The sequence below is a fragment of the Hypanus sabinus genome, chromosome 8 (genome assembly GCF_030144855.1).
Source record: "Hypanus sabinus isolate sHypSab1 chromosome 8, sHypSab1.hap1, whole genome shotgun sequence".
Taxonomy (NCBI): domain Eukaryota; kingdom Metazoa; phylum Chordata; class Chondrichthyes; order Myliobatiformes; family Dasyatidae; genus Hypanus; species Hypanus sabinus.
The window spans coordinates 144,052,293-144,077,732 of NC_082713.1; the positions used below are offsets into that span (position 1 = coordinate 144,052,293).

The 25,440-nt window shown below is 37.9% G+C and overlaps 1 protein-coding gene across 1 annotated transcript; it reads left to right on the forward strand.

Moving 5' to 3' along the window:
• The first annotated feature begins 863 nt into the window (after positions 1-863).
• On the forward strand, positions 864-20,782 carry snrpb2 (small nuclear ribonucleoprotein polypeptide B2). Its single transcript, XM_059978115.1, has 7 exons — positions 864-888; positions 6,680-6,770; positions 12,219-12,391; positions 14,287-14,421; positions 15,621-15,680; positions 17,416-17,504; positions 20,416-20,782. The coding sequence occupies exons 2-7, from the start codon at positions 6,707-6,709 to the stop codon at positions 20,573-20,575; spliced, it is 681 nt and encodes a 226-aa protein (XP_059834098.1). The 5' UTR covers positions 864-888; positions 6,680-6,706; the 3' UTR covers positions 20,576-20,782.
• Positions 20,783-25,440: the final 4,658 nt, after the last annotated feature.

Sequence of the window (25,440 nt, forward strand, 5' to 3'; positions counted from 1 at the left end):
TCGATCAACTTCCAGACTTGTAATCAAGCTCTGGGCGTCGATCATTTTGAACGATGCCCTTTTTAAGCAGGTGGGAACCTCTGAATGCAGCAGTCGGAGGTTGAGCTTTCTGTAATCTTAAATATTTCACCTGCGTCTTTAATTTTGATTTGCATTTACGATTGGACCGTAGGCAGAGAATACCTTAAGCCCAGTGTGCAGTTATGATCTCCTTACCAAAAACACAGGCATGAGGATCTACCAGTCTGGTTCATCAATGGCGTATATGTCACATGTTCTGAGATCACATTTGCTAAGCTTTATTCTCTTTAGATTATACAAGTCAGGGGGAAAAGTCATCTAAAGTTTAGCATGGTGGATTACAGGTAGATGCTTCTCATGGTTGAGGGCGGTGGAAATTCAGAAGGTATCCCGAGTGCTGAGAGATGCAATTATCGATAACTTGTTTTTTTAAAAGTGAGACCCCAGGTATTTGAGGATTGAAGAGACGAGGAGAGAAATGGATGAGATGGCGTGGAATGTAGAGCAGCCGTGATCTTGCTGCACGTTTGAAGGATCTCCTGAAATTGCTTACGTCTTTGATCTGTCCAACCGAGTGGATTTCACACAAAAAGTTAACGGTGGTACTGGGGCGAAAATAGGATGGATACAAACACAAAATGCTGGAGAAATTTGGGGTTATCTAAGGAGGGGAATAAACAGTCGACGTTTCGGGCCGAGATCCTGCAGTCAAGAGTTCAACCATCTGCAAACTCTCTTATGTTTATGATTTTCTCCGTGATCAACCTGCGACCAGAACGCTGCGCACATTGATGTCGTCAGTGGACGCGGGCGCATGGTAGACGTCATAGACAGGCGCCACACGGAGCGAGGAAGGATCGAGAGCAGGTAGAGTCTGTCTAAGGGAAGGGATCGGTACAGGGTTGTTATATGAGCATCGAGACGGCTATCTGCTCGGTGGAATGTGTTCATTGTTTGCACGATCCCAGCCAGGAGTTGGCCCGGGCTCGGTAACGGGGAAAATGGTGCCGGGGAAGCGGGGATATCCGATCATGTCGGGCGGTTCCGCTCTCATCTCCCCCTGAGAGAACGCACAGAGAAAGTTTGGGCTGTTTGAAGGTCTGGTGAACCGTCTGCATTAGAACAACGATATACTCGGCTAATTCCTTAGATAGGAGGGCTGACTTATGGATTCCACTTGCACGTTGAGTCGGTGGCAAGAAAGGCGTGGCAATGTTGGCATTCATTTCGAGAGGGCTAGAATATAAAGGTAAGGATGTAATTCTGAGGCTTGATAAGGAATCGGTCAGACCGCACTTGGTTATTGAGAACAAACACGAGGAAATCTGCAGATCCTGGAAATTCAAACAACACACACAAAATGCTGTGTTCCACCAGCATTTTGTGTGTGTTGGTTATTGAGAGCTGTTTTGGCCCCTTATAAAAGAAAGAATTTGACGGCATTGTAAAGGGTCAAGAGGAGAATGATTCCGAGAATGAAAGAGTTAATGTACGAGGAGTGTTTGATGGCTGTGGGACTGCACTCACTGGAGTTTAGAAGAATGAGCGGGCTTCTCATTCAAATGTATTGACTGTTGAAAGGCCTAGATAGAGTGGACGCTTAGAGGATGTTTCCTATAGTGGGGGAGTCTGGGGCCAGAGATCATTGCCTCAGATAGAGAGATTTCTTTTTTTTATTAGTTTTTTTAATACATTTTCTACATCGTTACAGATAAAAAAAACCCAGATCAAAATGAAGAACATTTAATACAGTGCAAAAATAAACATACAATAATAAGATAATACAAAAAAAAGATAATTGAGAAAGCACCCAAATTGAAGACATGTAAAATTAGTATCCTCCCCAAGCCCCGCAACAAAAAAGAACTCCAGACCAACCACTACACAATATAGAGAATATAAATCCGGACATTCAAACCCCCAAAACTGTGAATACACTTAGCAACAAAAGATATTAATGCCTACTACCAAAAAAAAGGAGCTGAAAGCAAGGGACCGAAAAAAAAAACCTTAGTTAAGAGGAAGGTTATGAAAGTACTCAATAAAAGGTCCCCAGACCTTATGGAACTTTATATCCGAATTAAGAACTGAATAATGAATTTTTTCAAGGTCTAAGCAGGACATAATATCATTAAGCCATTGAGCATGCGTGGGCAGGGCAACATCTCTCCATCTAAGGAGGATTAAACGTCTAGCCAGGAGAGAGGCAAAAGATAATATTTGACACTTAGTCGAACTCAGACGTAAATCTGTCTCACCCAAAAAACCGAACAAAGCAATTAAAGGGTTAGGTTCTAGGTGGTGATTCAGAGTATAAGATAACGTTATGAAGACATCTTTCCAAAATTTCTCCAAGCTAGGACAAAACCAGTACATATGAATGAGAGAGGCCTCGCCCCTTTTGCATTTATCACAAAGAGGACTAATATTAGGGTAAAATCGAGATAGTTTAGATCTAGACATATGGGCTCTATGAACAATCTTAAACTGTAAAAGGCAATGGCGAGCACAAAGAGAGGTTGAATTAACCGATTTGAGAATCGAGTCCCAAGTCTCATCAGATAAGGAGATATTTAAATTATGCTCCCAAGCCATTCTAATTTTATCCACAGGGGCACGTCGTAAGGATGCTAATTTATCATGAATAAATGATATTAAACCTTTACCTAGTGGATTATTAGAAAGAAAGAAATCCATAACATTTTTCTCAGGCATTTCAGGGAAGTTAGGAATTAAAGAATTAATAAAGTGTCTAATTTGGAGATATCTAAAAAAATGAGCATTGGGCAGATTGAACTTAGCAGAGAGCTGTTGAAAAGATGCGAAGCGATTATCAATAAAAAGATCTTCAAAATGTCTAATGCCCTTCCTATACCAATCATGGAATGCTGAATCATACGTAGTAGGTTAAAAAAAGGTGATTATGTAAGATAGGGCTAGAAAAGGAAAAACCATGGAAACCATAAAATTTCCTAAACTGAGCCCATATACGCAAAGTGTGTCTAACAAGAGGATTAACAATTAATCTGGACAAACTACTAGGGGGTACAGAGCCAAGAAGTGCAGAAATAGATAAATCTTTAGTGGAACTCAACTCCATTGCCATCCAATTAGGGCATTCGGGTTGGCCATGGAAAAAAGACCAAAAGGTAGCACAACGTATATTGGCTGCCCAATAATATAAACGAAAGTTAGGTAAAGCCAAGCCACCCTCTTTTTTAGATTTTTGGAGATAAACTTTATTAATTCTAGAGCGCTTATTCTTCCACAGATATGACAAAATAATAGAGTCTAAGGAATCGAAAAGAGATTTAGGAATAAAAATTGGGATTGATTGAAATAAATATAAAAGTTTAGGGAGAACATACATTTTAACAACATTAATATGACCTACCAGACATAGATAGAGGTGACCATTGTAACAGACTCTGTTTTGTAGTATATGAGAGATTGGCAAAATTTTCACGAAAGAGACCTTTAAACTTCCTTGTGACTGTAATCCCAAGATAAGTAAATTGATTATGAACTACTTTAAAAGGGAGATCACGGAATGTAGAGAGATTTCTTTAGCTAAGGGGTGCTGATACTGTGGAATTCATTGCCCAGGCAGCTGTGTAAGCCAAGTCCTTGGGTATATTTTAAACCGGGGCTGCTAGCTTCTTGTTTAGTAAGGGTGCCAAATGTTATGGGTAGAAGGTAGGAAAAAAGGAGTTGAAGGATAATAAATTAGGCATGATGGAATGGCGGAGCACACTTGATGGGCTGACTGGTCTAATTCTGCTCCTATGGTCTTCTGGTATTTTGGATGAAGAAATCAAGTCCATATTCTGTGGGAGACTAAGTGATAAAGTTACTGAAACACATAAAATTCAAAGGGGACATGATGGAGCAGATCTGAGATGTTTTCCACTGGCTTGGGAGTCTTGAAAAGGGAGCATAGTTTTTAGATTAGGGGCGAATCATTTAAAATTGAAGTGAGATACAACTCTAGAGTTCTCTCTTTGGAGGGTTGTGGATGCTAGTTCATTGGGTGCGTTTCAGGGAATGTGGATATATCTTTGAACAATCAGGGGACCTGACACAGAAGAAACAGACATTTAACAGACCAACTATGATCCTATCAATGGCTTAACCTACAATTTTATGTTCTAATTGAAAATGCTAAAAATACATGGCAAGTCAGACAATGTCTGTGGACAGAGAGAAGAGGCTAATGCATTTTAGGTTGATATTCTTCATCATACTGGGAAAATCTGAGATTATGAGTGTTAAATTTAAGAGAAAAGGGACAAAGGACCTGTGTTAGGTTGAAGAACATGAGAATATGGATTAGGCAATTTAGTCTATTCTGCCATTTAACATTGTGACTAATCTTTCTGATTGTCATTTCCTGAACAAATATCCATATCCTTCTTCAGTGTCTTCTCAGCTTTCTTGGGCAGTGAATAGCAAAAATTTGCCTCCATCTGGATGGTCCAGAATGGTTGCTCTTATTTTAAAAGTTACCCTCTGATCCTAGCCAGAGAAATCTTCAACTTCAACTTTGTTTTGACCCTGTCAAGTCTCATAGGAATTTTTTTGTTCAGTAGAGATTAAATGCTGAAAGGATGATAGAGCTGGCTAGTGGCAAAGTCTAGTGAATAACAAATGAGTGAGTGCATTTTCCAGAGAATCATAGAACACTGCAGCTCAGAAACAGGCCCTTTGGCCCATCTAGTCAATGCCAAACTATTATTCTGCGGAGTCCCATCAACCTGCACCCAGACCATAGCCCTCTATACCGCTCCCATCCACGTACATATCCAAATAAAACATAGGAGCTGAATTAGGTGATTCGGCCTATTGTCTGCTCCACCATTCTATCATGGCTGATTTATTATCCCCCTAAATCCCATTCTCCTGTGTAATCTTTGATATCCTGACTAATCAGGAATTTGTCAACCTCTGCTTTAAATATACTTAATTACTTGGCCTACACAGCCGTTTGTGGCAATAAATTAAATTCCACAGATTCACCGCCCTCTGGTTAAAGAAATTCCTCTTCCTCATCTGTTCTGAAGGGACGTCCTTGTAATCTGAGTCTGTGCCCTCTGGTCCTAGACTCCCCCATTATAGAAAACATCCTCCCATGTCCACTTTATTTAGGTATTTCAATATTCGATAGGTTTCAGTGAGATGCCTCCTCATTCTTCTAAACTTCAGTGAGTACAGGCCCAGAGCCATCAATTGCTCCTCATAAGTTAAACCTTTCATTACCGGAATTACTCTTCTAAACCTCCTCTGGACCCTGTCCAATGTTAGCACAACTTTTCTTAGCTAAGGGGCCCAAAACTGCTCAGAAGTGTGGTCTCATCATTGCCTTATTAAACCTCAGCACGACATCCTTGTTCTTATATTCTAGTCCACTTGCAATGAATGCTAACATTTCATTTGTCTTCCATACCACTAACTCAAACTGCAAGTTAAGTTTTAGGGAATCCTGCATGACGACTCCCAAGTCCCTTTGCACCTCCTGAATTTTGAATTTTCTCCCCATTTAGAAAACAGTTTACACTTTTATTCCTTCTGCCAAAGTGCATGACTGTGCATTTCCCTACACTATATTCCATCTGTCACATCTTTGTCCATTCTCCCAAATTGTCTTAAATTCTTCTGCAGACTCTCTGCTTCCTTGACACTACCTACCTGTCCACCTATTATCTGCAAACTTGGCCACAAAGTCATCAATTCCATCATCCAAATCATTGACATATAACAACAAAAGAAGTACCAACACCAATGTTTGCAGAACACCAGTAATCATGGGCAGCCACCCAGAAAAGGTCTCGTTTATTCCCGCTGTTTTCCCTCTGTTTTACTGTCCTCTGCAGTGCCCTACTGTTCACCATGTAAGCCCTACCATGGTTTGCACACGCTTTGATAACCTTCCTTGCTGTCGAATTGGTGTCATCTGCAAATTTGCTAATCCAATTTACCACACTATCATCCACTGTTGATATAGAGTAGATGACTCACCACTAATCCCTGCAGCACACCACTTGTCACAGTCCTCCAGTCAGAGAGAGAACCATTTACTACCACTCTCTGGCTTCTATTGCGAAGCCAATGTGTAATCCAATTTTCTACCTCATTCTGAAAGCCAAGCGACTTAACCTTCTTGACCAACCTCCCATGTGGAACCTTGTCAAAGACCTTGAAAGAACACCCACTAAAAATTAAACAGCAAACAGTGGAAATGAAATTTAAGTCTAGATTGACCAAATACTTGGATTTGTTCTTTCTCAAAAGAGTGTAAGATAACCCAAGAAAAAACACAAACATGTGAAACACTCAGCTTGTTAGGCAGCAATTTGGAAAAACAGTTAATGTTTCAGGCAGGTCACAGACGATTTGTCAGAATTGGGAAAGAAAAGAGATAAAGTAGCTTTAAATTGCAGAGGGAGTGGGAAAGGAATAGATAGGACAAGGGAAATATTTAAGGGTGGGCTAAGCTGTTAAGTAAAATGCTGATTCTGTTTCTACTACACTGACAGTGATACTAAGACTAGGTGATAAATACTTCACAATTATTTTTGTCTTTTGCCTAAAATTTTTAAGTCTTTCTCCTGGGCCATGCCCGAACTTGCTAATTTTAATAAAATTTCTTTTTAAACCTAAGATTTGAATTAACTTGAAGACAAAGGTCATGGATATCCGACCTAATCAAACAATTTATATTAACAATATCAACGATAAAGTAAAAAAAGATGGTAAGTGGTTATGAAAATTTCTTGACTACTAACTTGCTTGCCTGTATCCCAATTATCTATCTGTGTTTGAATGATCAAAAATGAGTGAAAATCATGAGGTAGTTACAGTGGGTACCGTTGATCAGAGCAGACCTGCTTAGTTTGGCTAAAAGCTAACCATTTCTTCTTACCATTAATGAAATGAAGCTTGAGGAATTACCAATTATATGACCATTTTGTAAAGTATTTATTTGACAACTTGGCCTCTTGCATTATATTTATACAGTGGATTGGGGATAATTGGGACACATTGTAACCTGTACATTTCGGCCCAATTAAGCGACTGCCCCAATTAGCTGAATTTTCATAGAAATATTTTAAAAAGGTTTAAAAAAAAAGACGAACTACCAGTTAACCAAATAAATTTTATATTTAAATAAGAAACAGAACAATTTAGAATATTACCAAAGTACTATAAAAATGTGTATTAGTTCCTGATAGTTATCAATGGAGAAATTCATCCAGAGTACCCTGCAGTGTTCTTTTGATTGACTTTAAATGAACAAAGCGCAGGCACCGAGTGCAGATAATGGACTGCCTTTATTGATTTTCTGAATAAAGTAATGTCATAATTCAAAAATAAATTGGTGAATGGTGTTAGGCAGATGGCTTTTAATTTGGTCCAGTAGGTTAATTTTTTTGGCTAGTGTCCAATCTTTTCATGACATTTTGGCAAGGGTCTGAACATTTTTTTAAAGTCAAAATAAAAAAAAATGTCAAAAAGCACTGATTTTTGATTCTGCATCTGTTGGCCCAAATGGGTAACATAATATGTAATTTTAAAACTGTCTGCTGCAAGCATGGTGTAATGTCTTAACAGCCAAACAAGTACAAGTGACTGACACTAGTTAAGAACTGTACAGCAACAGTTTACTGTCACAACTAAGTGGCAAAGTCTCCCAAATAAATAATGGGAATCTTGATTAGTTAATGTTCTTTAAGAGTTGTCCCAAATAAATGGCTGCCCTGATTAATTGATAGCCCAATTAACTGGAATCCACTGCATATTAAGACATAGTCGATTAAAATTGGTGTCATTAAAAAGAATCATGTATCTGAGGATAACGTCAATAAGGTTGAGAATATAAATGAAAAATGGTAGCTGGCTCAAAACTAAATATTAGTGCATAGACAATAATGGAGATAGTATGGTTAATTTTTGAACGTTTTTGAACGTGTCCCTACCTTAGAAATTACAAGGATTACCCATAACCCTCTATTTTTCTAAGCTCAATGTACCTATCCAAAAGTCTTTTAAAAGACCCTATTGTATCCTACCGTTGCCAGCAGCCCATTCCATGCGTTCACCATCTCTACGTTAAAAAAAAACTTACCCCTGACATCTCCTCTGTACCTACTCCCAAGCACCTTAAACCTGTGCCCCCTTGTGGCAGCCATTTCAGCCCTGGGAAGAAGCCTCTGACTATCCACATGATCAATGTCTCTCATCAAGTATTTAAAAAGTTAGAACAAAACAGAAACCCTAAAACTCTCTATTTGTGGGAGTACTTTCAAAAAAATCTGTGGTTCCTTAATATCCTTTATAATCCTATGTTTTTCATCAGTGTAAGAAAATGGGATACAAACCATTTGTCATCTCATCCCTCTCCTGTCATTTGAGAATTAAAGACTCTTTAAAACCTGTTTTCTTCTCCATTAAAGTGACTGTGACCATCAAATTACAAAGAAGAGATATGGTCAATCACATTCATGAAGGAGAATAAACTAGAATTATTTGAAAGCAGACTATTTCTGGAAGTTCAATCAGCCCCTACATTTTCTGGCTTCATTACTTTAAGTAGTGTTACGAAGGATGAACAACTCTGATGGGCAGAAGGGTGCAGAGTTGCCCATGCCCCCCCCCCCCCACCTTTTGGAGAATCGCAAACTGTTACTATTTCGATGCTGCTAACGAGAGAGTAGGAGAGACAAAAGAAAACATGCCAGGACATCTGTTACTGATAACAGCTTGAGTGAGAGTTATGTTTATCCACCATGTTATGACTCCCGAAAGACTTATGGCTGCGGAGAGGGCTGTTTATGTGGTACCATCCTGCTCATTAAAATTCCTCAGTGGACAGCCAGAGTGGGCTGGTTTGATGGGTTAAGTCATTCAAACCTGATTGACACCTGAGACCCCGTGAGTGGGGATAAAAGTGAGGCCTGGGGTGATACCCCTCAGACACACCAGGAGACACACTAGTGAGCATCAGAAACCCACGAGAAAGTGTGGGGCATCGGGGACCAAACGGATCGGTCAATTTCACTCACAGTGGTTATAGCAAGGCCGGTGGGGGCTTGTGTGTGTGTCCACCCTTGCCTGGGTGACGAGTCCACCACGGAAGAACGGTCTAGCTAAAGGACAGGGGTCATGCTTGAATGGCCACAACAACACATCGACGGATCAAGATCGTAAAGGAAGGTTTGAAAGACAATAGCTGTCACTGTTTGATATCTCTCTCTCTCTCTCCCCCCTCTCTCTCTTCCCCTCTCTCTCTCTCCCCCTCTCCCTCTCTCCCTCTTTCTCCAACAATTACAACACATCGACCAACAACTACCTCAGCCTGCATGAACTGAACTGAACTTTATATTTCCATGTGACAATTCATTATTCCCTAGACAACGATAGAGCTTGTTTATCATTGATTGGTATTATACCCACACTTTTAGGTTTAGTATTGCTAACGTGTATTATCTGTATATTTGCATTGATAGTGATTTGTATATTTTTACTAATAAACACTGTTGAAAATAGTACCACCAGACTCCCAACGGATACTTCTATCTTTGCTGGTAAGACACCCAGTTACGGGGTATAGCATGCTTTTTTAAATCCCAGTTTGAGATGACCTGACACAGTCCGAAGTACTGGAAGTAGGTAACGGGAAGAATATACATACGATAGGGGCAAAAAAAACCTCATTTTAATTTGGTCAGAAACTCAGGAAAGTCTGAAATCTGGCACAGTCTAGTCCTGAAAATGCTAGATTTTGGACATTGAACCTTCAGTAAACATTATTTGATATTTTAAAAATGAGGTTACAAATGTCTTATTAAATGGTGCTGCCTGAATTGTTTGGGAGTTGTATGGTGAAAGATGGTTGAGTGGCTAATGCCGAGTAAATCTGAATAACAAAATTAAATGTTCCAGGTTAAGGTTTTATTTTGAACTTTTTCTTTCATAACATGGATTACAAGACAGTAATCAAATTTAAAATTTTGAAACAATGTAGTTTGCTAACGATGTTGAATCCGCAAAATTGTTGGCCGTAAATTTTGATAATGAATGACAATGTTGTAATGCAGTCCATATATGGACTGGGTGCATCAGCCCTGAGAGCACAACATGGTCTGTGTCTGTTTCTGTCTCATTTGTGTAACTGGCAACAATCTCATGGTCCTGTTCTTGAAAGTGACATTGGCAGTTGATGGAAGAAATGCGTCATTTGTGAATTCTTAAGATTCAGATTCATTTATTTAACACAAGTATATTGGAAATGTACAGTTAAATGCGTTGTTTGTGTGAACAACCAATACAATGTAAGGATGTGCTGGCTACAGTCCTCCAGTGCTGCCATGCATTCTGGTACCAACATAGCATGTCCATAGTGTTCAGCAGAACATCATAGCAACAACAGCATAAACAAAAATAGACCCTTTTCTGCCTCATTCATCATCTAATCAAATGAACAGACAGCTCTCCAACCCCAGGGCAGGCTTTCTCTGGGCTTCCAACCTCTAATCTCTGGCCTGGACTTGCAGACATTGGGCCTTCGACTTCCAACCCCTCACTCCCATCCAAAGGGCCTCGACCATTGGGCTTCAACCTTCAGTATTGATCCCGAGACTCACCGATCACTTTGAACTCTGGGCCTCCAACTCAGGACTTGCGCAGGCTTTTGACCCCCAAGATTGGCTGACCTGTGTGTTTATCCCTGGCCAAGACATGTACACTTGCAGGCATTAGGCCTCTTGTCTTCCAGACATGCTAACATTGGGCCTCAATTTTTGGGCTTGCTGACTTTGGAATTCAATCTTAAGCTTCAACCACACGGATCTCCTGTGAGGAGGAGGAGGGAGGGGTGGGGATTGCCAACTTCAGTCATTGACCACTGGGACCGGCGGTCTTTGTCTCAGTGCCTGCTTGTAGCCACAGGGAAAATGAACAAATGCCCACACAGTCCTGTAAGTGAGAATTGAACGAGGGTTGCTAGAGTTGTAAGGCAGAAGGTTTATCTGTTGCAGCACTGTGCTGCCTAACTTGAGTGGAAAATGTTTGTCCATTGAGAGACTTTTTTAGAAAACAACACTTGCCTTTTTTTCCTGTATGGTAAGGAGTGTCAACATCAGAGTTTACCTCTAAGTATGTTTATTTTTGCCTTGTGTGGGATCCATAGGGGTCTTATCAACAATCATTGGGAAGCTTGAATGTTTTTAAAAAGAACAAGACTAATACTGGAAACATTAGAAATCTAAAGTGAAATGGAAAATATACAAATATTGGGCAGAGTAGGCAGCATCTGTGGAGAGATCTTTATCAGTGACCTTTATCAGACCAGTGCCATGAGATCAGTGACCACTCAGTGAACTTAGTATCACAACAGAAAGTACAGCTGTTTTATAATAATGGGACAATGAAATAATTTGTTCTTTTCCCATTTATACCACATTGCACCATTTTCAGCTAAATTCTTGGAATTATCATCACAAACCTAATCTCTTAGTCATTTCCCTGATTCTAGCATTTTGTCTTTTAACTCAATAAAGCTACCTCAGCCCCACATTTGGGAAATTACTCCCACTCATCCTTCTACTGCTGCCTTTTTAATTTTCAATCTCCCCTCAGTTTTCCCTCTTTAAGAGGAAAACCAATGGATTCCATGGTTGGAATGTTTATAGTAAATGATGTGGTATAAACTCAAGCTTTCACACACAAAATGCTTGAGGAACTCAGCAAGCCAGGTAGCATTTATGGAAAAGAGTACACAGTCGACATTTCAGGCCAAGTCCCTTCATGAGGACTGGAAAGGAAGGGGGAAGGAGTCAGACTAAGAAGGTGGGTTGTGCCTTCTGGGGTGTGAGGCATTCTAGCTGTTGAGTTAGTCTTAGACCCATATTGTCGACTCAATTACTAAGGAATCATTCTTTATTTTTTGTTTGTTAATTAATACATGCTTGCTAGATTAATATTTTGCAACTAATGTTAATCCAATTTTGTTTTATATATAAAATTTAAGTTATATATAATGAAATCAGTAACAGTATATTTTTGAATCATTTGAACTATTTAAAATTGATAGTTCTGCTTAAATAAAATTGTTCAGTGGTGGTTATTTGATGGAAAATTATTTTCTGTTATATACATGCATAAAGGACAAACAAAATGTTTGCTTTTGTTTTTCTCTGCAGAGTTGAAGAGAGCATTATATGCCTTGTTTTCTCAGTTTGGTCAAATTATTGATATTGTAGCGTTAAAGACTATGAAAATGAGAGGACAAGCTTTTGTGATATTCAAAGAGATAACTTGTGCAACAAGTGCTTTACGACAGTTACAAGGATTTCCATTTTATGGTAAACCCATGGTAAGTTGGATGTAAGTGCATAAAAGTGTAAAATGAGTATACTAGTCATAAAGCACAGAAATTCCCCTTGGCAGACTCTATTGATGCTGAGAATCAGGTTCCTGACCACATTAATCCCTTTAAACAGCATGTAGTTTGCAGCTTTGTCGTTAAATTTTTTTCTTGCATTTGAGAATTTATAACTAACTTCCCCAAGAACCATTGCTTGACATTTGTCAACATTTAAAATGTGTTTGGACTGTTAGCCACACAGATAAAAGGTTAAGAAAATACTGTCGGTCACATGTTAATCTGGATCTTTGAGTAGTTAATCCTATTTGCCAGCTCTCCCATTTTCTCCTGGGTTGTGTGTGGAGCACAAATGACTGGCTTGTAGCAGATTCTCCCAGTCACGAGATGAGAGTGGCCGAATGTTCCAAGTCCATTATTTTGTTCACCAGCGTAGTATTGATGTAATGTTTTCAGATCTAATGAATCAAATATAGTAAGGGGTCAAATCTCTTGTACAGCATTTTTGCTAAGGGGCTGATTGTAATGCGACCAAAAATTGATGATGTTAATTGATGTGACCAGCCATTACAATTAAATAACTTTAAAACACAGATTTAAAACTTAGTTCAATCAAATTTACTGAGAGTTCAGTGTTTCACCTAGGCAGCTTTTTTTTTAATTGTAAAACTGAAATAGCTGAGAAGATCATCGGGGTCTCTCTTCCTGCCATCACGGACATTTACACTACACGTTGCATCCTCAAAGGAAACAGCATTATGAAGGACCCCATGCACCCCTCATACAATCTCTTCTTCCTCCTGCCACTCGGGAAAAGGCTCTGAAGCATTCAGGCGCTCACAACCAGACTATGTAACAGTTTCTTCCCCCAAGCTATCATACTCCTCAATACCCGAAGCCTGGACTGACACCTTGCCCTACTGTCCTTTTTTTATTATTTATTGTAATGCCTGCACTGTTTTTGTGCACTTTACGCAGTCCTGTGTAGGTCTGTAGTCTAGTGTAGCTTTGTCTGTGTTTTTTTACGTAGTTCAGTCTAGTTTTTGTACTGTGTCATGTGACACCATGGTCCTGAAAAATGTTGTCTCATTTTTACTATGTACTGTACTAGCAGTTATGGTCGAAATGACAATAAAAATGACGACTTGACTTGATAAGGAAAATAATTTTAGCAGAGAAAAAAAATGTATCAGTAGGACCTAAAAAAGTTGGTAGCAAAGGAATAACTGGATTTAAGAAATGAAGGTAATAGTTTAGTGTGTTTTTGTGCACCAGATCTGGATGTCTGGACTGACACCTTGCCCTATTGTCCTTTTTTATTATTTATTGTAATGCTTACACTGTTTTTGTGCACTTTACGCAGTCCTGTGTAGGTCTGTAGTCTAGTGTAGCTTTTAATGTGTCCACATTTAATGTTAATCCCAAATTCCATTTGAGAAGATAATGCTAAGAAACACTCACATTTAGGATGAGGTTACTTTAATAGCACACAATATACTAATTATGTTATTTTGACACAGTAGCCTAATGGCTAGTATTTAATTATTTTAGTTTTTTGCAGATGGAAAATGGGGAAAATGTTTTTAACACAATTTAATATTCATTTGGGATTTGTCAACTTTGTTTCAAAAAGTTTTTATTTTATGAATGAAAGTATATTTTGCATTTCTAAATAATGTCTCTATAGTTGCCGTTCTGATGGGGAACCTGTGTGAATTCCCAGATTAGCGTAGAACTGTTAGTGTTTTTAATTGTTTAAAAAAATAAAATACTGATGGAGGTGAACTATAAATTCTTTGCATGAGGAACATAGCCTGGAGGTATTCACCTTTCTATCTCAATGATGTACTTACTGAAACGTGCTTATTTGTTTGTATTATTTGCAGCGCATTCAGTATGCAAAAACTGACTCAGACCTTGTATCAAAAATGAGGGGCACTTTTGCAGATAAAGAAAAGAAAAAAGAAAAGAAAAAGGCCAAAACACAAGAGCAAGTAGCTGCAAACAAAAAGGCTAATCAGGTAAAAACATGTCTTATATCTCGCAACATTTTAAAGAATTCACTTTTGTTTGCTTTTGACCTTTTGCTTTTTATTTTGTTCATGGGAATGGTGTGATTTGGCAGTAATTGTTTTTGTAGCTTATTGTTTATGACATATCTAGAGAAGCCTGTCAACAAAATAAATCTGAAAGCAAAGACTAAAGTATTTTGTGTTTGAGAAAGAAACAATAATAGAACAAGGCTGATGTTTAAACTTACAGTCTTGATGTACTTTCAATCTAAACTTTTTTCACTGATTAGAACACACAGAAACAGAAAATGCTGGGAATACTTAGTAGGTCAGGCAGCATTTTTGTTAAGAGATATAGCACTATTGCCACAGATGCTGCCTTACCCATTGAGTGTTTCCAACAATTTATTTTTCTTCCATTTTATATTTCCAGCATCTGTAGATTTTTGATTTGCTTATCAGAAATAAAACTTATGACAGAATGGTCTTTATTTAATATTGTAATCTGGAGGAAATTTTAGGTTACACCTTTATAAGCCAATTTGAAGGTTAGGCAGCTGCTGGCTTTTCAGGAGTTGAAAAAATGCTTGTCTCCTAAGCCATTTTCTTACAAAACAACTCACTTTGCAGAGTTTGGGAATTACCATTTTGTAATAGCCATTTATTGTTTCTTTGAATCGAATATGACCTTGTAGCAAATGCTCCCTAACACTGCATGAAAACATTTGGGATTTTACCATATTATCAATTGTGACAGTACCTTCTTTATTCATAATGTCAAAAACATTCCGCAGTTCAATTAAAGCCTATTTTGATTTTGAAATAAAATTGTTTCAATACTTATGAATTGTTTGTTCCCTTGTTCATTGTGCTCTTTATGTAAACCGTATTCCTGCCAGTATTATCTCTTGATGTACTTGAAACCTGTACCAGACGATTTATGTATGCTAACAAGATTTAAAAATTTTTTTAAAGTAAATATTAAATCCTGGTCACAATTGATCATGTCAATCCAGTGTTTTGTGAATTGTATTAAAGAGACTATTTAGCTTGATGACTATAGTCAGTAATTAAAATTGTAGGCTTTGATTAGTTATTTTAGCTTGAATTAAAATGATAAGCAATTTCAGGTTGTTGGCAAGATGTGGTTTGAAAGATTAGAAGTTTTTCATATTTTTCATTTCAAGTCAATATCTCTTTAATTTTAGGCAACAACACAGACAACAACTGCAAACTCTAACCAAACAACCTCTTCTACAGCTCAGCAGGTATGCTTTGAATAAAGTATTTGTTATAATTGCAGTACTTGATAATCAGCTTAGATACTGATCTTACAAGGCATTTGGAAATAGATTGCAAGTTTTCTGCAGTTCCCTTTTCAACAATACCTGACACGGCCATGTATCTAGGACCTCTGAGCTTCCAATGCATGTATTAGGGACTCTCAATTCCTACTTTCACCAGTGTGAGTTGGGCTCCAAGGAGTCTCTGGGGATATTGCATTGAATTGAATTGACTTTATTATTTGCATCCTTCAAATACATGAGTAAAAATCTTTACATTGTTCAAGTGTGCAATTGTAGTAATTTATTAATAAATATTACGTACAACAGGATAGACAATATAATGTAGAAATACAGTAGCGTCAGCATGAATTAAGCAGTCTGATGGCCTGGTGAAAGAAGTTGTCCTGGAGCCTGTTGGTCCTGGCTTTTATGCTGCGGTGCCATTTCCCAGATGGTAGCAGCTGGAACAGTTTGTGTTTGGGGTGACTCTGGTCTCCAGTGATCCTTTGGGCCCTTTTTACACACCTGTCTTTGTAAACGTCCTGAATAGTGGGAAGTTCACATTTACAGATGTGCTGGGCTGTCCGCGCCACTCTCTGTGAAGTCCTGCAATTGAGGGAAGTACAGTTCCCATACCAGGCATTGATACAGCCAGTCAGGATGCTCTCAATTGTGCCCCTATAGAAAGTTCTTAGAATTTGGGGCCATACCAAATTTCTTCAACCGTCTGAAAGTGTCACTGTTTGGGCCTTTTCACCACACAGCCGTTATGTACAGACCACATGAGATCCTTGGTGATGTTAATGCTGAGGAACTTAAAGCTGTTCACCCTCTCAACCCCAGATCCATGGATATATATAGGGATCAGCCTGTCTCCATTCCTCCTCTAGTCCACAACCAGAACTTTGTTTTTGGGACATTAAGGGAGAGGTTGTTTTCTTGACACCATTGTGTCAGGGTGATGACTTCTTGTCTGTAGGCTGCCTCATTATTATTTGAGATTAGGCCAATCAGTATAGAGTCATCAGCAAATTTAATTAGCAGATTGGAGCTGTGGGTGGTGACACAGTCATGGGTATATAGAGAGTAAAGGAGGGGGCTTAGTATACAACCCTGAGGGACACCTGTGTTGAGGTTCAGAAGGGCAGATGTAAAGGAGCCCACTCTTACCACTTGCCAGCAATCTGACAGGAAGTCCAGCATTGATCTGCACCAGGCAGGGTGAAAGCCAAGCTCCCTGAGCTTCTTGTAGAGCCTGGAGAGAATTAATGGTGTTGGATGCTGAACTGTATCCAAGAACAGCATTCTCAAGTATCCTTCTTCTCCAGATGGGTAAGGATGGTGTGTAGAGCTGTGGCATTTCTTAGTGAGGGCTTTTAGCACATCCTTGAATTTTGAACAGAGCCTGTTTTGGGACTGTTACATCAGGTATATGAACAATATGGTCAGTCCTTTATAACCAACATGTCCTCCTCACAAGGTGCCTGTCTTTGCATTGCCACCAAACTTTGTTCTTTCATCAGTCGTTAATGTTCATTGTTCTACTGTAACTCTCCTTTTAAAGGTTTATGTAATAAAGCTTGTTACATATTTGTCATAAATCCTTAGTTTTTAAGGTTTCCTAAACAGTACATTAAATTGATTTTTTTGCCAATCCAATTCACTTTTTGATCTGAATTGTACTTTTAATTGTATTTCAATCTTATTTTCCTCAAAGGTACCAGACAATCCACCCAACTATATTCTGTTTCTCACCAATTTGCCTGAAGAAACTAATGAGATGATGTTATCTATGCTGTTCAATCAGTAAGTAGAAATTGGGGGGAAAATTGTATGAACGTTACCTAAATTATTTTATGTATTACTGTATTAAATGACATGGATGTTGGTTTTCAAATCCTTATTTAATTTACTTATAAATGTAACTTAGATTTACTTGGGAGGGTATGTATTGTTTCCCTGCAAGAGCTCTGAGAAGTTGAAATGGAATATTTTTTTAGTAACTTAATTGAAAATGAGCTGCACCATAATCTGCACCCAAATACATCTGTGAAACTGATGAGCTACTGGGAATACAGACTCCAGACCAAAAGTATACCTTAGTACTTAGCTACTCTTATAGTTCAGCTGGTTCCAGTTGTTTCCATTGCATTTGTCCCTGAATACATAGGTATACTCTGTGATCAGTAATAGAAGCAGTTTCAAAAGACAAAAAATTGTATTTTCCAATTGTTAACTTTTTTTTACTTTGAAATAGTTTATTGGAAAGTACATCAACTAGGCAGCCTGATGATTGGCTTTTTGTTTTAAAACTGTTTATTACTTGCTTCACTGTAGTAAACAGGAAGACAACACTGCATTTAAGTTGTCATTTAAAATGATGACAAAGTTTGTGCAATTTATTTTTCTATTGTAATATTGATGGGTGTTTTTCTCCTGAATTAACAAACTTCAGGAGAATGGATATGGATGTTGCTGGCAGGGCCATCATTGTGATGATTGTAGTAGCCTGCCATCTTGAATTCCTATTTGTTGTGGGTACTCCAATATAGCTATCTGGTTGGAGTTCCAGGATTTGGACCTATTAGCACTAATATATTTGAGTCAAATTTTTTATTCGGGGGGGGGGGGGGGGGAGTTGACGTCATATCTTACAAGTAGTAAAAGTGCATGAACTAGTTGCCTCTACCCTTGTAGGTAGTTGAGGTCACAACTTTTGGTGGAGAATGGGAAGAAACTTTGGTGAGTTACTGGAGTTCATTTTGGAGTTGGAGCATAGTGCAACCATTATTGACAAAGAGGATGAATGTTGAAGATTGAGGATGGGCTTATTTGATTTAGGAGACTATTTGATCAGGATCTTGGCATAACTCTTGTAGAAAATGTTTTGGAGAGCTGGGCATTGAGCTACTTGCCCTAGAGTACTATCTTATAGTGGCAGGACTTGTGCGGCTAGCCTAGTTCATATATGGTAAATGGTTACTGAAAGTGGAAATTTACTAGTAGTATTACCATTGAATGAGAAAAGGCGGTTATCTGACTGTGGTTAGGAATGGTAATTATCTGGCTTTTGTGAGGTAGAAATAATTTTTATAGAGATGGTCTGATTGTTTTGGAGATGGCTTTTTTTTTGTAGTGTTGGCCTTTCAGCAGTTTCATTGCTCACTACTTTTTCTCCAGATTATTTTAAATGAATTAACCATTTTGTCTTGATATCTAGATCATTAGCCTGGGACTTTGGGAAACAACAGTATTATTATCCTAACTGGAATGTAAGATCCATGCTTAGCTGCTAAAAAGATTTAGAATGATGTGTGATGCACAATGTGGGTTTTAAAATTCATGCCTGCAGTCCAATGATTTAATTCCTGAAGTTGATAATCTATTGGGTAGAAGCAGTTAATACATTTAAAAATTCTGTTTGTCCAGAAAACAATTAATTCATTATAGTCAAGCTGTGGAGTTTTTCAACATGGCAAAGTGAATCCAAGTCTAAGCAATCGCAGTACATTTCTTAGTGAACACTTGAAGCTAACATTTTGGTTAGATGAGCTGCCCCATAGATGACTCCTGCATCAATATGACATGTTTACATTTTTTAAAAATTGTCCTTTACAGTCATGCCAAGGCAATTCATGAACAGGACATACCATGGGGAGATTGCACATTAGTTTACAAGAGTTGGTCTTGGGAGTCAGTTTGTCCCATGAAATCTCATAGCATCACATCAGACACTGGCAAGGAAGCATCCTCCTGGTTACTACTTATCATCTGTCAGCTGATGAATCTGTACTTCTCCATGTTGAAAATAATGGGAGAAATTGAGAGCAGCATAGGACATAACACCCACACTGGTAGTTATCAGTGTTAATCTCAGAGTGGTACACACAAGATTGGGGTGTTTGGTGGAGGCATTATCACATTCAAAGCTAGATAATTCCTGAGAGTCTTAACCACCTGCATGATTCACTAAAATCTTGCACCATCCTAACTTGGAAATATATTGTTATTGCCTCATAACTGCTAGGTCTGTTTCCTGGAATTGTGAGAATGTCTTTAGGATGACATCACTGACTTGAAGTCATTGCTGGAGTAATTAGAGTTAGGCTGTAATTACTGGCTGTACCAGCTCATCTGTGCCTCTCTGTTCTCCTTTATAAATTGACTTAAGAAAATGGAGAAATAGAGAATGTACCTATTGAGGGGCAGAACTAGATCCTACCTAGATCAACTAGAGATTTCGCTAATGTTTGGGTTGACTAAATGGGAATTGTGCCTTAGTAATATGCAAGGAATTTTTGATTCTTCAGTGAAACTCAGGAAGGATTGGTGACACTTACTGAATGAGCCACTAAATACAGATGTCTACAATTTATACCAGAAATTTTCAGCACTATTGAATGCAGTTAATAATCAGTTGCAGTGTTTTCTTTCTTCTTTCTGTAATATGATGCAGAATGTTCAGATTAAATGATCTAATTTGTTTATGATAAAGCTTCTCTTGGTTTTCATATTTACCTCTCACTATTTGGAGCTCAAAGATATCCAGCAGTTGACAGAATCATCATTCAACAACTGCTTAATAATTCTTACTGAGTAGTTCCACTTTAAGCATTAAGTTGATTAGCTCCTCATCAACTTAATTCTAATAAATCAATCTTTAGTGTTCAAAACACTTGTAATACCTGTACTAGATTACTTTTATTTTACTATCTAGATTTCCAGGCTTCAAAGAAGTACGTTTGGTGCCAGGCCGCCATGACATAGCATTTGTGGAATTTGAAAATGAAGGACAAGCTGGGGCTGCTCGTGACGCATTGCAGGGATTCAGAATTACACCATCACATGCAATGAAGATCACTTATGCCAAGAAATAACCCTGAGGTCACGGGAGTAAACCTGGTGTACAGTATGTTGGCCCCTTACTCAAAAAGACCCACACAACTTCTTGGATAATTGTGGACTTGTCACAATGATTGCATTCTTCATTGTGCCTTCTGTATGGTTAATTTTCCTGCAGATTTGATGGTGGCTGCAGTCATCGGAGAATGCCTAGAGACTGGTTGTTTTTATATAATAAATGTTGTTTTCCAATAACTTTTTTCAGAATAAAAGTTAATTCCTAGGAAAATTAAAACTCTGAGCTCTGATTAATTAAAATTGTAGATTTTTAAAAAAAGATAATTTGCATGTGTTCTTTTAATGTGCTAATTTCATAACTGTCCAAATAACCTGTTCCAACACTTAAGTATTACTGATCTAAGTTATGTATTAATCAGATAAGACATGTATGTGAGGAGGACCTGGAGCTGATGGATAAATTTAAACTGGCAAATTTGGAAGACAATTGAGAAGCTGTATAAGTAATTTAAAGGTGGGATTTGCTCAATGAATGTTACTGAGGAATAGATGTAATATTTTAATTGTCAGCTAAGCATGATCAGAATTAATTAGTGTGGGCTCAATAAGTTTTACTTTAAATGTTTGATAAATAAGGAAGAATGACTTTGGCAGAAAATAAACTCTTATTTAAGAAGACCAGTAGGAAAAAGCCTGGGAGGCTAACAGTAGTAGTAGGTAAGTTAATATCGAAAATTCTGAGGGATAGGATTAATGATCACCTGAAAAGACAGGGATTAAGTGGGGGGCAGGGCAGGATTGTTTTTACAAGACAAAAGAGATGGCGGATGTTGGAATCTGGAAAGAAAACAGCTTGCTGGAAGAACAGAGCTGGTCAACCAGCATCTGTGGAGGCAAAAGTTATAAGTGGACTGGGCCTGATGCAGGTGCAGGGTCATGACCCAAAATGTCAATCTACACTTTTTGCCATATGGCATGTTTCTATGCTATATAACTCTAGGATGTGAAAGATGAATTGTCACTAATCTGCCTACAGTATACAGATGAGCAGTAGAATCGATGGGAGGTGGAAGAAGAGTTGATGGGCGTATGGGGAGAATTAAATGGGATTACTCTAGTTGGGTCCTTGATGAAATCATCAGTTTGAAGGGCCTATTTCTGTGCCCTCTGATTGACTCCAAAAATAGTTTGTTCCTGTCCGTAAACAATGGGGGGGGGGGGTGTCTGCTAGATAAATTAAAAAATGGGATTATTTTGACAAAACAGAATTTAACTCCCCATATTCATGCTTCAGTAGCGTTGATAATTATTTTTCTGACCATCTCCAGAGTAACTTATTAGAAATCAGTGAGCAGACTACTTAATGGCAGGAGCATCATGGAAGGCCTTTGAAGGTGAAGCATTTGGACATGCAGAAGCCAATTAATACATTTCTGAATGAAGGCAGTTAAATCATTTACTGGTTAAAATTTTGAGCAAATTTTGGGAACTGAAGAGATACAAAATAGCAAAGTAGAAAAAGGATGTCCTGGAGATTTGTGGAGGAGGGAACAGAGAAGATGGCTGATTGGGATGTTCCAATGATTAATGCTTGGACTTTTAAATCTATCTTTAAAAACAGTGTAACTGACATAGTGGATTTAAATCTGTTTGAAGGCAATTTGTTGGAGATAGCAGGAATAAGACATCTGCCACTGAATTTGCACAAATCATCTGATACTTCCATATCCTATTCACATAAACTGAATAGTACTACCTTGATTTAACTGATTTTCATTCTAATTTCTAATTTTGAAACTTCTTGCACAAAACATCTACGATTAGTGGTAGATAAAACTAACCTAGGTTGAGTAGAAGTAGTTATAGGTGAAATAAATTTAAATTCTGGTTAATTGTCTCACCCTTGCAGGTCAGTAATAAGATGATGAATTGTGTAGCTATCTTTTATGAGTCCTGAATAAATCCGGTTGTCAGAAGATGTGTGTTAGAAAAGTCTTCAGAAAGTTGAGATTAATCCCTGTAAAGAAGCTTACTGAAGAATAAGAAACTAAATTGCATTGGATAGAAAAATCCAAAAATTACTTCAAATGAATCTTGAGTTCTCAACCGGGACCTCTCCCTTGGTCTTTAAGTACTACAGAAGAAATGAATAAAAGAGTTGATGGCATTTGTGAAATAAATGATTCTTAAGCAAATATCATTAAAGTTTGTTTTGCAATAATTAGTGATCAGCTAAAGTTTTAATTGTTTTTAAAAGCCTGGAAAGAAGATACAAGGCAACTTGGGTAGTGTGGAAATCTTCATCTTGGGTGGTCATGGAGTTTGAGAGGGCATCTTTGCCATCATAATTCCTAATCTGGAATAATTGAGAGAACCTTGCTTGGATCAATAATTAAATTTTGATAGCTTTATACTATACTGAAGTATATTTAGATTAATTTTGTTATTCCTTACAGATATTAGCAGTTTTAATGTTACTGGCTTAAAAATGTAATTAATGTTGCAGATTTACTTGCATATTCTGTTCAAAGCATGAGTCAGTGAATCTTAATTTTTTTTTGTTTAAGCTACTGAATTAGAAAGCACAAAGATCAGTACAGGTTGTACAGTTCAGATTTTGTCTATATTTCACACTCAAATGCCTTTATTTTCCTGTTGCTATTCATACCTGTCAGTCCTTCAGTGCTATTTTTCTGATTGTTTTTTTTGACAGTCTGCTGTTTGTCGCTATCAGCTTTGTCAATGTGGAGCTAACTGAACTTAAGGAGTTAAAAGAGTTAGGGTGGTGCAAATGTACTCTGTGGAGCCCGACTTAAAATTCACATTAAGCTGTGAAATATGGTTTAACTAATGTATAAATTCAACCATATATAATAGATGGTGTTAGAACAAAATCTGTAAAAAGTACTTTTCAACTTACAATTAGTGATGCTTTTGAAGTGTCTTTAAATCTTTGTCGAGGACTTATGGGGAATTGCTATCAGTTTCATCCAAAACTATCGGAAGTCATCCTCTGCAAGCAACAGGAAGATTGGAACATTAGAAGGTGTGTTCCAGTACTGACCAATCATTACAGGGAATTTCTGGCTGAACTTCAACATTGGATTGTTTCTCATACTGAATATTTCCTGATTATACTCTAACAACTGTTTCACCAGTGATGCCAGGGAGTCTACCTATTGAACCTGTGTCAAGTTAGAGCTGTTGCAGGAATAGCTAATTTGTTCATTGAATGGAGAGGAACTGCTGTGGTGAAGAAGGGCAAGTACAAGTAATTTTTTCAAAATGTTTAAATTATTTTGTCTTAATGTGTTTCATTCTTTCAATATCTGACATTTTTAATGTTTTCTGTTTTTTTTAATCAATTAAAATGTTTGATATTTAACACCATTCATAGTCTTTGAGAGCTGGCTAAGATCGGAGGTGCAGTGAATATTTTTTAAGTGGTTTTGCATTTTTGATAATGACCTCACAGCAATTTGACATTGTGGATACAGAAAACTTACTTTTTTTAAAGACGAAGAAAACTGCCTTGCTATTGGCAGCAAGTTATGACCTATTCAACTATTACTATCCTTTATTTTGATCATCAACCATGATCTCAACTGCTTATGTCAGTTGTATGTGAGTTTAAAAAAAAAATTAAGAATTAAAAAATTAATGCCTGTCTGTTAAATAGTACTGTTGGAAGAAACTAACTAGCCTTTTAACCTACACACATAAAATGCTGGAGGAACTCAGCAGGCCAGGCAGCATTGATGGAAAAGAGTACAGTCGATGGTTTGGGCCGAGACCGTTCAGCAGGACTGGACTCTCAGATTTTGTCTGTTTATGAATGATTTATTTCAAAACAGCTTTTTGTAAATTATGATACGACTGTTAAAGTTACAGTCATATAGATTCAGTGACCCTTCAGTATGTTCCCACATTTCACTTCATAACAAATTCAAATTTAGACGTGTTTAGTGCTGCAACCACTGTGTTCTGGTGCAATATTTGCTGGGTTTCCTGAGTATTTTGGCAAGGAGACCGGAATTGTACATAATATTCCAAGTATTAACTCTATTCACACTGAAGTACAATTGCAGCACTGGCATTCTGTGCAACAATGTAATAGATTGTCCCCTTCACAGAAAAGGGACAAATTCAGATTGGTTATTTACCACCCAGAATATATACACTCATCAGCAAAGTGATGAAAACTCATCAATAATATCATCAAGCAGCACTTGTCAGAATCCTACTTGCTGATGCCTAGTTTAGATTTCACCAGGACCACTGGGCTCTTGACCTCATCACAGCCTTGGTCCAAATGTGTGTCAAGAAAGTTAATTTTGGACACGAAGTGTGTAGGATCCTTAGAAAATAAAGCAGTTCATGCTCGCAAGCAGCAAGACACGGCAGTGTAGATAGATAGATAGATACCTTATTCATCCCAAGGGGAAATTCAACAATTTTCCAGTGTAGTAATTCATTACGTATTACTGCTGTCTCACAACTCCTAACAATGCAGACTTTATCCCGATCTTTGTGCTGTTTGTATGAAGTTCGCAATTTTCTTCCTGTGATTGTATAGGTTTCTCCTGGGAGCTGCACTTTCCTCATAAAGATCAGCTGGTTGGTAGTTTAATTAGCTACCATAAATTATTCCTGGTGAAGATAGATGGTTGGAGAATTAGCCACTGTTAATGGGCATGAATGGAAGACTAGGAAAAAAATAGTGAGTATAGTTGGAGGAAAGAGGAGTGCTTTGCGAGTTTGCATGGTCTTGATGGGCCAATTGATCTCCTGTGATCTCCAAAAGTAAATATGAAAATAAGACTAACTCCACACTTAGCCTAGAGCTGATGAGTTACAAATAACAGTTGCATCACAGTAATGT

Excerpts from the sequence above, each read along its gene's own strand:
- snrpb2 (XM_059978115.1), top strand. The coding sequence starts at position 6,707 with ATGGATATCCGACCTAATCAAACAATTTATATTAACAATATCAACGAT. Across the intron at positions 14,422-15,620 it reads CAAACAAAAAGGCTAATCAG|GCAACAACACAGACAACAAC; the intron begins GTAAAAACATGT and ends CTTTAATTTTAG. Across the intron at positions 17,505-20,415 it reads TTATCTATGCTGTTCAATCA|ATTTCCAGGCTTCAAAGAAG; the intron begins GTAAGTAGAAAT and ends TTTACTATCTAG.